The 16057-nt window shown below is 35.6% G+C and overlaps 1 protein-coding gene across 1 annotated transcript in view; it reads left to right on the forward strand.

Moving 5' to 3' along the window:
• NEK10 (NIMA related kinase 10) overlaps positions 1-16057 on the forward strand; it is a gene marked incomplete at its 3' end in the record, with an annotated part of 106520 nt that overhangs the window by 31903 nt on the left and 58560 nt on the right. The window contains exon 22 of the mRNA XM_081996485.1: positions 4713-4788. Coding sequence (XP_081852611.1) covers positions 4713-4788 — 76 coding nt within the window. The remainder of the gene's footprint in view (positions 1-4712; positions 4789-16057) is intronic.

A 16057-nucleotide genomic window follows, 5' to 3' on the forward strand; every position in this document is an offset into this window, starting at 1 on the left:
TGTTGATCAAATTGCAGATTATCTTGATTTCAGGATACGCTTTTATGGAAAATAAAATTTAAGTTCTATTTTTATCTTCCAGATCATTGTAACTCAGTAAGTTGTTGGTAAACTTCCTTGATTACAGTTGCAAACTTGCTGAAGAGAAGCAAAGTGATTTTTGTCTCATCCTGAGGCTTTCAGGGTAGAAGAAGAAACTGTTCAATGGGGACACAGTGAAAATCTGACCTGAATAGGTCTGAAGTTCACATATATGGTGAATTTGATACTCCATTCATCCTCCTTTTTTTGCTTTGCTTTTGGTCATTGTCTGCATATTTGATTGTAGAAAAAAATTAATGGCATTTTCAAATAGGGTTCAAATATAATTTAAGGCAACAAATGTGCAAATATGAGATCAGTGTTGTTGAGATGTAGGATCTGGAAGATTTTCCTCCTTGTTTTTACTGTAGAAGATCAATCTAGTAGGTGAAATCTTTGGGAAATAAAATGGCAAATGAAGAACTACATTCTGTCAATAAAAAGAGAAAAAAACATTGCAGGTATGTAAAATGCTCATTTACAGGGAGTGTTAAGATTTAGAAAGCTTTTGTAATTCAGTTGTTATGAAAGTTGAAGAGATCATTCTGAAGGAGGTTAAGATACAAGTGAAATCAATATACTCTTTTTGTTCATAGTTGTCTCTTCCCTTCACGCCTTCTTCCCCAGCATGTTAATGTTTTCTGAAACAATCTTATTTCATTATCACTTATTCTGCTGCCCTAAATACAATGTAAACAAGTGAAAACAAGTGAGGAAGGGTGTTTCAGAATCTAAAGGATTATGACTTCATCATTTTGTGTTAGTTTTTCCTCCTATTTGAGGACTGTCTTGCATTGTTTGATTATTTTTAATGTATTAATAAAAATATTGAAATAACTTTTTTTTTTTTATTCCTGATATACAGAGGAAAACCCCTCAAGGCTTAATGTTTACAGTCACAGTACAAAATCTACTCAAATATAATACCGTGGAGAGATATGACTATTGGTAGTGGATTGCTGGTGAAATTGCATGTCTACTCATAGTTTATAAAGATCCATCTAATGGTGAAAGTTTGTTGTTTTTTTATTGTCTTTGAACAGACTTAAAAATAATCTTAATCTTCAATGAAGGATGCCAAGGTTCCAACCATTAGAGAAATTAGCTGTAAAGAAGTTACATCAGTTGAGGTTGCACAGTAGGCAAAGCACCAAAACCTATTGCTGTGGAAATTTTATTTTATAAAATGTGTTTGCTAGATTGCTGTACTTACCATTTCCCTCAGTTTACAAACTGTCATGTATTAGGATGGTACAATAAGTTGTAGTGGTGATATGCATGTAATTCACATGAACCTGAAAAATTTAAAGTGGTGTTTAAAACTCGAAAAAGTACAACTTTTCCAAAATGACATGTGCAGGTGAAAACAACCATTATTTTGCAGCAACAGACAACTCTCTTTTGGGCAGGTAGATGGATCTTTTCGCTAGTGCCATTAAATCTCCAAGACTCCTTCCTCATGGAAAAGTGCCACACACCAAAGCATTTTGTTTTTCTTCAGCTGTACTACAAAATAACCATTGTTTGCTTTATTTTTGGTACAAAAGCAGCAATTTTTACTTTTCAGGAAGGTGGGACAATCTAACAGTCAAAATGAGGGAGTTGTTTGTTATTTTGGGGGGATGGGGGAGTTACCTCTCTAATGCCCATTTTATCTCTGCATTGCAAGACTACAGAGGGCAACAAGAATCCTCTGAAGTGTCTGACAATTCAATGATTTTAGGACTGCAATATCAGGTCTGGGACTAGGTTAATGCATCATGAAACTAGCCTAGAAAAAGGGTGAGCTAAACTCATCAAGACACAAGTGGTGGTTTCCAGAGACAGTGCAAAAGAGGGACAGTACTAGTGTTTTTTATGGTGGAGGGTTACTAGCTCGTCTTTCTCATAGCATCTTGCTCTGAATCACTAAGATGAGTTTATAATTCCCCTTTGGATGGACTGATACAGCTTGCATTTCTGCATCCTGATGTTGGCTGGGTGGCCTGCCTGCCCTCTCCCTTCCTTCTGTTTTGTGCTATCTCTTTGCCTTTGTTCTTACCAGCCTTTGTTTTTGTTTATCTAATTTACTGGTTCACAAAGCTTTCACTGGCCTTCTCAGTATGATTCTCTAAGGGCTTTTCTTCTCCATTTTTCTCTACCCACCTTTATTCTATTGATGTTCATCATGACATTGTCAGCATTCATACAGTTCCTTCCAGCAAGTGCTGACAACACTTCTGTTACTTGGTAGGTTGCTTTTTTGTGTAAGTGAGAATGGAAGCTGTAGGAAAATATTTGGAAACTCTAAGTTTTTTTATTTCATTCTGAAATTGGTGAGATTTGTGATCAGATGCATTTGCATTCACACAGTTATGTGTGAATTGGTCTAGCTTCTGAGGAAGGGCCCATTGTGTACTTAAGAGCTATGTCTTAATGCTTTGTGTACCACTGGGTGAATTAACTGTAGTAAATCAAGATGGTTCAGGAAGAATACTTTCTTAAATAAGTAGGATTTTGAATTTCAGGAGTGACCGATAAGATCATAACATAAGAATCACTAGATCAGATAAAAGCTTTATGTAGGTGTCTCTCTGTGCTAAAAGCTGACATGTGGATAAAGTTCATAGGAAGTTGTGCAAGTTTTGAGTTATATTGCTCTCACAATGCCATTCCAGCTTCTAGAAGACATATTGCTGTGCTGTGAAGCTGTTTCAGGAAATTGCAAATATAAGTTGTTACAATGGGTCCTCATTAATCAAGCTTCAGTTCACAGCTGAAACAATGAATACCAGCTAATAGGGGTCATCTTCATGTTTGGTCATATCTTCACTTAATGGTATGGGAGGCAAGCCTCTCACAGTTCTCAGAAATTATTTCATTTACTTGTTAGTTATTGTAGCAACTTTCGGCATCGTATACCAAATAAAGAATCCCAGAGTATTGAAAGTTGTAGAACAATTTATAAGATGCAGACAGATGCCTAAATACATTAAAAGAAGCAATTTCACTAGTTTGATGCAGTTCAACATTGACCAGTTCTTTTTCATTCAGTTATGTATTCTGGGCATGAAAAAGCTAAGGAAAAGCATTTATGTTTAATGTAAAGCTGATTTGTCCTGTGCTTTACATGCCTTAGCTCTGGAAGCACCAGTTGTATTTAGGAGTTTCTTGATGGTGTCAAGATGGTTTAGCAGAATTTGTAAAAAGTTCTTGCCTGTGAAAGGGGGTTTTTCCTGCTGGTTCTGAGGACCTGAGCCTAAAAGGAAGAGAATAGATTTACTACATCTGGCTGATATTTTTTCTTTGCTTTCTTTTTTTCCAGATAATCGCTAATGTTGTATTAAAATAGACTACTTCTTCCAAAACAGAGATCTACAGCTCTCCTCTTTCCTTTCCTAAATCTTCAAGCACCAGGAACTGAATTTATTGATTGATGTAATGTCTTAATACTCTTTCTTCATAGAATATTTTGTGAAGGATTCCAACGGAGGGAACATTTTGTTCAAAGCAAAATTATCTCTGGCCTGGGTACCTAGGTTTGACTTTCTTATCAAAGGCCCTTTCTGAATAAGAGATCTACTCCTTTTCAGACCCTTGAGGTTCGCACTGAACAAGAGCCAACAGAAACTAATTTTTCTTACCTGTGTTTCTTCTGCTCTACAGCTTTTTTGATAAGTAGAAACATTTTGAACTAAAATGTTTATGAACTATCTCACTGTAAAAATAATTGCAATAGGAATGCTGGGGGCTCAGTCCTACTTGAACAGCAGCTTTAAAATATTTTAAACAATATTATTTACCACGCAAATCTTCCCATTTCTGAAGTAACATTACAATACAAAATTTATTAACAGACTTTAACAAGTACAATGATTTTTCTCTTGCACTCCTTGCTTGGAGGTAACAAAGTGCAATGTATCTTAGCTGCATTGTTACATTGAGGCAGCAGTGGAGTATTGAATTGAAAAACATAAACTTGATCTCATTTTTTGGAATTTAGGTTAAAAATATAATCTCTAAAGACTGTGTGTGACAATTTTGTGAAAGACTACCTGATAATTACAAAAAAGGCATTTACATTAACATAACTGCATGATCATCTAACTCTACAACTTTTATCACAAGGTAAGGCTAAGATTTATGATTTTTCCTTACCAAATGCAGTCTTTGAACATGAAGTATTCAGATATTAGACCCTCCTGTACTCCTTTGAAACTAAATTTCTGAGAATGTCTGCCCTTCCCAGCTATCATAATTTGAAGGAAAGTGAAATAATTACTAACTTCATTACATTATTGTTCCATTAGTTTTGTCATTAGATCACTGCTTATTAGGTACTTACCATTGTTATGCAGTTGATTGGAATATGTTAATAGAAACCTGAAACTGGTCATGTAGTTTGCATCGAAAGCATCAGAGGTGTGTTTATAATATTTTAAAAGCTGGTAGGCCTGATTTAAACATATTGTTGATTAATGTGGCAATAGGAAGATAGTATGGGCCAGTGCTGCAAAATGGAAAAGGTAAAAAAAAAAATCCCCAAACCTCCCTTTCACCCTCCTCCAAATTTTCAGCAATTGTGAGCCAACACTGATTGTCATGCAAAAAGGGTGGTTATTGACATGAGAATCTTTTTTTCTTTATTGTAGCTGACTTTGGGCTTGCAAAGCAAAAGCAAGAAAACAGCAAACTTGCATCAGTAGTGGGAACCATTCTGTACTCATGGTAAGTACTCCTGCATACAGTGTTCAGTCCAGTGACTTCCATCGTCATGGTTACCTTTTTGGAGCATACAGGCAAGTTGCAATGGAGTAAGGAACAAGGTGCAGGTTACCCATCTACAGGTACTCCGCAGAAGTTGATTGCCTGCCTATTTTAGCTGTTGCCTGTTCTTGCACATGGCAGGAACTGTGGGTTAAGTTGGTGCAAAAATGAAGTAACTGCCGTTGTGTTGTAACATCTACCTATATCCTTATAGATAAAGAAATGTATTTTCAAGTTATAAAAAGATATATGTAAACAATGTAAATTAATTTTAATGTCTTTTAATATAACTGTGGCTTCAGTGTTCAGTTACACTGTATGTGTGGTCAACAGAACTTCTGAAAAATATTTTAAATTGGATTTGTTTTGGATCAGTAGGCATTTGGTTTTAATAACTAAATGGAAAAAATACTTTCTGAAGTCTGACATTTTCAAAGGTGGAAAAACCTGGCACACATTATTTGCAATTCAAGCTTAGTAAACGCATAAATGACTGCTCTAAAATTTTGCCTTAGACAATACATTATTCAGTCTGCTGAATGAGCTGCAGTGATAAACTGAGTTCCTTCCAAAGTCAGGAACCATATTGCATTAAATTGCAGTGCCAATATAGCTAAGTTCCTAGATTACTACTGACTTTTTTGTTTTCTCAAGAGCATGGAATAGAAAGCATTTCCTATGCAAAAGGTTCCCTTCAATATGTAAGCAGTGTATGTAATTAAGAGTATTATATGCATGTCAGATTCTCTTAAAAGTAATTGTGGGCAGGACAGAGTATTGATTATTGTGTTGAATGATGTATAAATAGCAAACATGCCTGTTAATTGAGGTTACTGCATTGCGAACAAAAGTGAGCAAATGTGATCTGGGTAAAAATCTAAACTGTAGAAAGCAGAAGCTCAGTATTCATGTAATAGCAGTTGATGTGTTCTGGGCCTGCCATTTAAGCTGAGAATTTCTGTTGATTGAAATGCTAACATGAGAAATCAATTAAGGAATTGCTAATCTGTGCCACAGTTCTGGATCTATCTCTTCGTTTGCAAAATTATTGGTTAAGCTTTGCCTACCCTAACTACTGCTTTATTAAGGAAATATGTTTACATATATGTTCAGCTAAAGCCTTGCAGATCCAAATATTACTAGTTCCTGCATGGGCTTGTTCCAGCTTCTTTGCAACATCTTTTTACATACAGCTGCTGTCCCCTCTCTTCAGAGTCACTCTGTTGCTTCTACTCAGTGTCCAGCTTTCTAAGGTCAGAAGTTGCTTTTCTTCTTCTAGGGTCTTTCTGGGACTCTTGTTCCCACTACTATAAATTGCTAGTTCTAGCTCCTGTAAATAAAGTGAAGTTTATTTGGCATAGGGAATAGAAAAATAAAACTACAATGAATGACACATAAACAAGCCAAGAATGTTGCACAGTCTATACTGTAATGATTTGTTTTCTTTTTTCATTCAGAACTTTTAACTTAAAAAAATACCTGCCAATAAGGAGGAAAAATATGACAGAACTTTATATCCTAAGTAAAACTGGAAGTGGTTTAATCCTAAATTTCTTCTAAGACCACTGCACTGTCTGGGTCACTGACAGTATCTTTCTCAGAATTTTACAGGCCTTTTTGATGTCAGTCTTTTTCAGTCTTCTTTCTGCTGTGGTGACCACATGTGATGGCCATATACCTGCCAGAATGCTTGGTCTGCATGCTTGTAGTAAGCAATGAAAGGTATCTTTGTGGTGGCTCTTCTGGATTAAGAGGGAGAGTCAAGAACTCGGGCACTTGGCAGTTGAATATAATTCATGTTGCTACGTTTGAAATTGTTGCTTGTGATTTCCTAGTGTCAGAATAATAATGATTGATACTTACTCCCTAGAAATCACTAAATTCTAAACTAGCTTCAAGAGTGAGTCCTTGTAAAGAGTTAAATATTCAAGTCCCATATCTTGAAGACTAATGCATATACTGCTTCTTAGCGAGCGAAAGTAAGGTGATTGCAAGGCTTTCTTAATTGTTTTCCCAGATACTCCTGAAGCATAGCACAATCTGTGAGTGATCATTTGGGTAGTTAGGTGTAGTAAGAGTTTGGTGTAACTAGTTATGTGCCATCTTTTTCAGCTCCTCTGAAATAATAGATTTATTTGTGCAGTTATAACTGTGCAGAGAAGCTGTTGACGGGAGTTTATTGTGCTCTTTTAAACAACAGTTACAGGTAAAGTGTCTGCAAGTTAGATCAGTCTTTAGAAGTGTCAGGTTCCAAACTGTTCCCCTGTGGCCCTCTGGGTCACAGAGTTGTAATTTTCTTATCCTATCTACATTCACTTTTTTTTTTCTTTTCCTGTTAGATTCTGTCACTGATTTGTTTGGGTCTTTTCACATCTTATAGGAAATTTTAATTTGAGAGTAATGTTCTGTAGATTTAAATATATGCTTTTTTTTAATACTTGCTTATACCACATAAATTATTATTCTCATACCCTGTCTTCGTATATGGAAGTTCACATCAGAGATAGGACTTTGGCAGTTCTTATTCTACCTCTTTGTCCAGTTATTTAGATGTAGGCATGAGGTTAAAATGTCACTAACATGTTGCAGTCTCTCAGTAAGTGGTCTTTTGGGATATTACTTGTCAGTTCTACCCCACAGGCAAAATCATGGAAGCAGTGATCCTTGTCTGTCTGCAGTCAGAAAAGAGAACATGGATGCAGTACTGATGTCTCTGTACTTAAAATGTATGCTTGACTAATATTTAAAACGACAGGCTAAAGCATTAAAGTCTTTCCAATGAATTTAAGAATGTTAAAAAGGCTTTGAAAACAGCTGAATGCACTGGATGCCACCTTCAAGGTAATTGTCACTGTGTGACAGTGGGCTTTTTGATGTGGAAATCTGTTCACAAGGAATGAGATGAACTGACTGAGTATTTTAACACAAGTTGTGAAGCAGAAGTCAGAGCCTATAGACTTAATCAGTGCTTGGATTAGACTTTTTTTGTCTTTTTTTTTTTTGGTATGATTTAAGTTGATTTAAGTTGATGTGAAGGGATATAAAATAATAACAATATTGGGAATGCATATCTGCCAAGAGCAGCAATATTAGTTCCTGCACAAAAAAAAAAAAAAAGGAAAGGAAGAAAAAGAGCTGTGAAGCAGCATTGTTCTAGAGTGGCAGAAATTGCTTTCTTCTGAATTGACACGATAATAGTTCTGGGTAGTTTGAGGTGCAACCCACCCTTCTTGGAGCAGACAATACAGTATAGAAACAAAATAATAAATGTCAAAAGTGCTGTCTGCTTATTTTTTGAATTTGGCTATGCAGCATTATGCAGAGTGGGTCAGGTAGAAACATATCAATATATGTACCAAACATGTTTGTATTTGGGTTGACTGAATCAATTTGCTAATACAATTTTTTAAAAACTATGTCATCATAAAATAACAGCAGACACTGATTTAGGTTTAGAAAGGGGCTGTTGTGTTGTAATTGTGACGGTTTATAATTCTACTTCATACTAGGTTTTGTTCTAGTATCATACTAATTAAATTCCTTTTGATCGGTTATGTCCTTGAAATAAAAAATCCAGCAATGTGTATGTTTAGAATACAAATGTATTAAATGGATATGTTTACACTTAATACATTAAAAATTGAGGAAAAGACTGCTTTAGGGAATTAATAATGAATTCCATAGTCTTTTTCCAGCTCCTAAGTCACCAGAAACAATCTGCTCCAAGTTAGTGGTGGCAGAGTCTTTATTAACCTGCTGTTTCGAAGGCCTTCCCAGGAGAGACACAGCGAATTGTACATGGTTATAGAGAATGATGTTTCATTTCATGTATACTTGCCATTTTTTAACAGGAAGGATTGTAACTTAGGAAGGGGATATATCAACAACAAATCAAGAGAGATAACTAGAAGTTAGCCAAGTCATGGTTACAACAACTGCTTTTGTAATTGTATATGTATACAGAAATTTTAGAAAACCTCTGGGAAATGAAGTAAATCTTGAGATTGGAATGGAGTAGAGAATCCCATCATAATCCTTGAGAACTTGCCTGATTTTTAAAAGTTGTTGGGAAACTGTGAAGAAGAGCAGACCCCTCAGATACCGTTAAGAAGTAGGTGAGAATGTTCTGCCTTAGTTGGTGAACTAATTGTACCTTTCTGAAACATAATTGTTCTAAAATGTTGGAAAACTGATACATAGGACAATGTTATGTAAGATTTGGGTTTCTGAGCTAAAGTTGAGGTGTTTTCTCTTTATGTTGTGTTGTGGTTTAACCCCAGCCACAACTAAGAACCACGCAGCCACTTGCTCACTACCCAGAGTGGGACAGGGGAGAGAATCAGAAGAGTAAAAGTGAGAAAACTCAGGGGTTGAGATAAAGACAGTTTAATAGGTCACGCAAGCAAAGCTAAACAAGGAATTCAGTCACCACTTCCCATGGGCAGGCAGGTGTTCAGCCATCTCCAGGAAGGGCTCCATCACGTGTAACAGTTGCTTGGGAAGACAGACGCCATAACTCCGCATGTCCACCCTTCCTTCTTCTTCACCTCAGCTTTATATACTGAGCATGATGTCTTATGGTATGGAATAATCCCTTTGGCCAGCCTGGATCAGCTGTTCTGGCTGTGCCCCCTCCCAGCTTCCTGTGCACCCCAGCCTTCTCACTGACAGGCCAGCATGAAAAGCTGGACAGTCCTTGACTGCTTAGGAACAACTCAAAACATCAGCACGTTATCAACGTTTGCTCATCCCAAATCCAAAACATAGTCTCATTTGCTTCTATGAAGAAAATTAACTGTATCCCAGCTGAAACCAGGACATGGTGTTTTGAGGAAACTCTCTCTTTTGTGGTAATTAGAGGTACTGTTTTGCTCGTGTCCCTCATCTTGTCTGCTGTGGAGGAGAAAATATTCCTTGACCTTAATTTCTGTTTATGGACTACACAGTGTCATGTTACCTAAATTTCTGTTCTAGTACTGGTCACTGTTTCTCTTTATAGCCATATCTTGTGAGACCACTGCATAAATCAATATTGTGATATGATTTCATGCAGAGATCTGCAGTAGCTGTTTTTTCTCTGTCATGTTTCTGGTGACATGATAATATTTTCACTTATTTAAAGTATTTTTATGTTGGGAAGGGTAATTTAAGATGAGAGAGTGTGTTGTACTTTCATATGTACTTAATTTCTAGCTTGCTTTATGATGCTATATGATCAAACTGATTACAAGTTTTTTCAACAGTTCTTTTTCCTCTAAAAATAGCCTCTGAACCATTTCACCAATTTCAACCAAATTTGAGAGTTTGGGTTCTTTCAATGTTTATGAAAAGCTGGTGATGGATAGCAAGTAGAGACACCGTTTAATATTTTTGGTGAGAAAAGTGTTCAACCCTAGCTTAAACGTTACCTTCCAAATAAACTGCAGTTCATACTGTAATGTGACAGTAGTTTGGTGTGAGAAAAAAGAAAATAGGAAACTGAAGGTACTGTGGGGTGACGGAGAGTAGAAAACTAGTGAAAAACTAGTCTTGCACTCGTTTTGACTTTCATGGAACTGCTGGATCCCAGAGGGGATTTGCTGATTTGATTAGAAAGGTAACAGAAGTTAAATAATCCCTTCAGTATATTAATACTGTATTTTTATCAGAGGATCTTCTGAAAGTTGATTAATACAAGTATTCACTCTGAAAATGAAACAGCAATGAAATGTAATTGTGGTAGTGTGGTTGTAGTTTAGGCATAGGTTTGTAATAACATGTGTCAGCAAAAAGTCCAATGCAATTGGAGGTGGAATCCAGAGGGACAGTATAGCTGAGGACAGGCAGATAATACCGTCTGTATCTGTATGCCACAGTGCAACTCTGCATAGAACATTGTGTTTCATTATGGATATACCATTACTAAAAAGATAAGCTGGATGAACTTCAAGGAAGAACATTATAAGTAGTTGACAGAGATTGACTTATAAAAAGAAGACCAAATTGTTTAACTTTATATATTTTTTTTATTAAGTAACACATTTGGCTAAATAATAACTGTCACCTCATGTTTGAAACGTACTTAGTACCAAGTCCAGTATTACATAGCATTATACATGGGAATAAAACTGGAAATTATGTGAAACAAAGTAAGAAAGCATGAAGATACTTATCTCTGTATTTATCTCTGGAAAAATGTTTCAATGGAAATGCTGGAAGTCCCCACCATAAGACATAAATTAATACTAGAGAGGAGAGAATGCAAAAAAATCTTGGACTAAAAGAAAGCAGACCACTTTGGAAGTGACATGGACTAGTTCATACAGATGTTTTTTCTATCTTAACAAAAGAGTTGTTTTACTCAGAAAGACTTAGAAGTAACTTAAAGTCATAGCATAGGTTTTCTGATGAAAGGGAGTGTGAAAACATACAGGTTAGTTTCTATACTTGTTTTCTAATGAGTGGTGCTGATCTAGTTATTTTCATGCTTAAAAAATAGTATAATATGTAAATAATAAATTTTATAGACTCCATGATGAATTTAAACTGCTGTCTGAAAAAAGAAAAAAGTACTATTCTACCAATATAACAGACTATAAACCAACGATGCACTTCTTGGAAATAATTCTTTCTGTAGAACTTGTATAACAATTATTTTAGTGTATATTAATTATTATGTGTTTTCCCTCAACGACTTAAGACTTTTAATTTATAATCCCTTTGGAACAGGTAATAATACTAAATGAACACTTTTTATTAGAATAAGATTAGTAGTTTCATCAAACTAATTTATGAATTTATGTCTTTTAGTCAAATGCTACTGGTATTTGCTAGAATTATTCTTTCTTAATTTTTTCTTTAAAGTAATGTCAAATGAGCTACATTTAGATGAACTGTGTTACTTTGACATGTGAACTGTAGGAACTGAATACTTTTGGTGGTTTTTTTTTCTGTATTGTCCCATTCTCGTCTATCTTAGACATCAGCCATATTGGTAACTTGGCAGATCCTTACTGTTTAAATCTTTACTATTTCTTGTTCTGCTTTACTTTGCTGCTCAGGATATGGTGTGCTGTTTCAATTTCTAGTGCCATTATATGTCATCTTGCTGTCTTTGATGTTTCTTTAATAGTGTGTTTGCTATTTTATCATGCCTTTGGTGGTCAGTTAAAGCTATTTCCTGTTTTCACTTGGGTCTTGGGCTTTAGTTTCTAGTGTGGCTTTTGTTCAGTTGCTTGCTTTGTCATAGTAGCCAAATTTCAAAGCTCTGTCAAGGATTGTTCAAACTGCCTTAGTCTTTCCTTAGTTTCTTCCATCTCTTTTATACTATTTCTTGGTTGGTTTGTTTGGTTTTTTTTTTTCCCCACAGCTGAGTTTTTGCACAGAATGATGATTTTGTTGTTACGCTAACTTTAATGGTAGAGTAAGTGAACGTCACTGTAACAGAATACAGTTCATGGACTCTGTGGAGACATTATTAGAGTAAGCATTAGAGAAATAAGTGGCCATGTCTCATTAAAGAAATATTAATACTGGATTTTTAAGGGTCTGCTGTCCTCTTTTTACCCTTTCCTATTTTGTGCAGTAGTAGATTCACAGTCTACTTCATGGAATGACTGTGGCTTAAGAATTACTGCAGGCAGCATGACTGGGATAGAGTTAATTTTCTTCCTAATAGTTGGTATAGTGCTGTGTTTTGGATTTAGTATGAGAATAATGTTGATAACACACTGATGTTTTAGTTGTTGCTAAGTAGTGCCTATACTAAGTCAAGAAGTTTTCAGCTTCCCGTGCTCTCCCCGCGGGGAGGTACACAAGAAGCTGGGAGGGGGCACAGCCAGGACAGTTGACCTAGACTGGCCAAAAGGATATTCCATACCATATAATGTCGTTCTCAGTATATAAAACCGGAGTTGGCCAGGGGGCCAGAATCCGCTGCTCAGGGATGGGCTATCAATCACTGGGTGGTGAGCAATTGTTGCATTGTGCATCACTTGTTTTTGTATATTCTATTTCTTCCTCTTCCTTTGCTGTCCTATTAAACTGTTTTTGTCTTAACCTACAAGTTCTTTTTCCTTTCTCTCCTCCATTCCACTTGGGGGGAGGCGAGTGAGCAGCTGTGTGGTGCTTAGTTGCTGGCTGGGGCTAAACCACAACAGCTAGGCATCTGACTGAAAGAACAACCATGTCAAGAACTGACTAACAAATGGGAGGCTGAATGTTTGTAATATTCTTCTAGCATAAATGAAATAAAGAAAATAATTAGAATCAGAAATAGGATAGACATCTGGTTAAGAAATGCTATAAAGGGGCATTGATTCCTTCTAAATGAACAAGAGGTTCATGTCAGAGTCATCTGCAAGCACTTTCATTCCGTGTCCTCTCTTCCACAAGTGACATATTTTCTGCTTGAGTTGCATCCCTGGTTTTACCAGGGTCTTATTTAAAATGGACATTATGGAATGATGTCTGTTTTGAATGAAAGAGGGGAGAGGTCAAAATAAATGGTGGGTTTAATCATTTGGAGTTAAACTGCCTTTAATTCTGTTACTCCCATGGGCAACTGACATTTTCCACACCTAGAGTCCTCAAACGTCTTGGTTATGGCTGGTCATTGCTTACAGGAATGTCATAAGGAGGTTGAATTTAAATACTTCATGATTTCAGGAAGATGTGTATATATATGCATTTGCTGTCTATTCTACTGAAAAAAGTTCTTTTCCTGGGTTACTATTCAATGTCTAGGCTCTTCACAATTCGAGCTGCACAAGCAAGGGTCAATGATTTTATGACTAAAGAGGTAGTACCGTGTTATCCAGGGATGTAGCAGTGAATTAGTTATATGATCCAAACTGCAGACAAGTAGTCTATGTATTTTTATAGAGATCAAGGTGCCCTGTTGTTAAATTGGGAGATGCAGGAATGTGTTGTAAATGTAATTTGTTGGTAGGTTTTGTTGATTACTATTTACAAATTAATGTGTAGAGTATTTTCTTTCTACTTCCTATCTCCAGAAGGGTGTTAAAGGCTTTAGTTCATTCCTGGAAGGAATTTTAGAGATAATTTAGAGAAGAAAACTGTGGAATTAATTTTTTTTTTCCTCATCACAGGATCGTGTGACAGTACAGTTTAGGCCACTTATGCTATTTTGCTTCTGGCCTGTTTCTTAAGGGTGCCTATTACTGTGGTTAAGGAGTGAGCTGAATAGAATGAGGTGATATTGCAAACCTCCTCTTTCCTCCTCTTTAGTCTTTGCCCAGTTTCCCATGTAGCCTTACTTTTTCAGATGATGTTTGTGAGCCATCAAGGAATAAATTATTTAATATTAAAATATATAACAAGTTATGCCTAAATTATTATGTTGTGATCCTGTGCTCATATTTCATCTACTGACTTTTGTGAGGGTTTTTGCAGGCATCTGGGTCACCAGACTTTATTTAGATTTGGGAATTTTAAATTCTATGTAAAAGACAACAATAAAGTTGCCATCTTATTCAGGTAAAATCTTCAGCTGTCTGCTTTCTCTTTTTCTTTTTTTTTTTTTTTCTTTCATTTAATCCATACTGGATGTGATTGCTAGACAGAAAAGTAGTTTTTAGTTAATTATCTTGCACATTAGGTTCCAGCAAATCCAAGTACTTGCAAAGTCATCTGATTCATACCTTACCGTCAGAAGCAAGTTACTGTTCAGAAACAAGTGTCTGTGTAGCTGGGTTTCATCTTGCTTACATGTAGTCATTCAAAAACCAGGTATCTCAGTCAACTCAAGCAGCTAGATGACTACTGAAAGTAATGGAAAAAAAATAGGCACTTCAGTAATGAATTTCATCCCATCTATATTAAACAGCTCTTTTAGGATGAGATGAGTCAACCACTTGATGTGCCCATCTCTCTCTATTTGCTACAGAGCTGGAGCACTAGCCTAGTATAAATCTATCTTTGTAAGAGTTTAAATTTAGGTGAAATTAACACCTTATATGAAATCAGTTATTCAAGATTTAGGTTTATTTTTGAGTTGTTACAGAATTGGATTTGCTACTGCTTGTGGTCATCTTCTTGCAGATACTTATTTTTCCATGTCTTCATTTCAATTTTAAATATTCATGCGCTTTCTTGATAAGCTTGGTTATTTGGGCAAAGGCAGTGAATGAAGTTCATTCTGAAAGACTTATAGCTCGATAAGCAAAATACTTTACCATTGTTTTAAGTGTTCAGGTTTCTGTTCCATAGATGAAAGGGAAAAACCGTTTTATTTTCTTGAGCTGTTTGTACAGTTACAGACTTAAGGCAATTCCTCCAAGCATTTCATAAGAAATTGCAGGTATAATTCACTAGAAAACATTTCTGGTTGGAAGGAACCAATTCTTAGAAGTATCTGTCAGAGGCATATTATGACTACCTTTTAGAATACAAGTGTTTCAGTTTTATTTACATGGCTAGCACTTTGCCACAACTTAGATATAATTTGTATACAACATTTCTGTTAAAACTGACAGCTTGACAATTTGCTAGATATTTTTGTATGAATAAGAACACCAGATGTGTGGACCATGCAGTGATGCTTGCCTTTAATAATATAAATCAATAATCACATCAAAGGGAAATTCTATTTTGTAAGTTTCAGAATCTGGCTTATAATTCCTCTTGTTTTAGACTTTTCTTCGGACACATCATGGAACAATAATAGGTGTAAATTAGAACTTTAATGCGTGTTTGTGTTTTAAGTCTCCCAGAGTCTCTGTTTGTAATACCGGAACATTAAACTACATATTAATGATATTTTGAATTGTCTTTATAATTTACTTAGAGATGCATATGATCTTGAAAATTCAGAAATATAAAACTAGTTGAAACAGCTATGCACATTTTGAGCTTAATTGGATAATTGTTGTATTTTCATTACAGTGTGAAAGGTGATAATTCATGACATTCTTCAGTAATAATAAGACAACTGAAGGAAGAAGCAGCTTGCTATAAATATCGCCTTTTCTGATAGAGCCTGCAAGGCTTTTTAAATTGTCCTTGAAACAAGTCTTTAAAAAAATAAAGGCCTAGAAACATGTACTAGTTTTACAGATTGACTCACAGCAATTTTTTTTTGAGATCAACAGATACAGTGTATAGACAAGGACAAATTCAAACTCAGTTGTGTCTTTATGGTATATTTTCCCAATATGTCTACACACTATATTTGTGACTGTATCCTGATGAGGGGAAAAAACATTGCAAATAGATACTTAACTTTAAAAAA

This window comes from Phaethon aethereus, assembly GCF_964289735.1.
Source record: "Phaethon aethereus genome assembly, chromosome: 2".
Classification (NCBI taxonomy): domain Eukaryota; kingdom Metazoa; phylum Chordata; class Aves; order Phaethontiformes; family Phaethontidae; genus Phaethon; species Phaethon aethereus.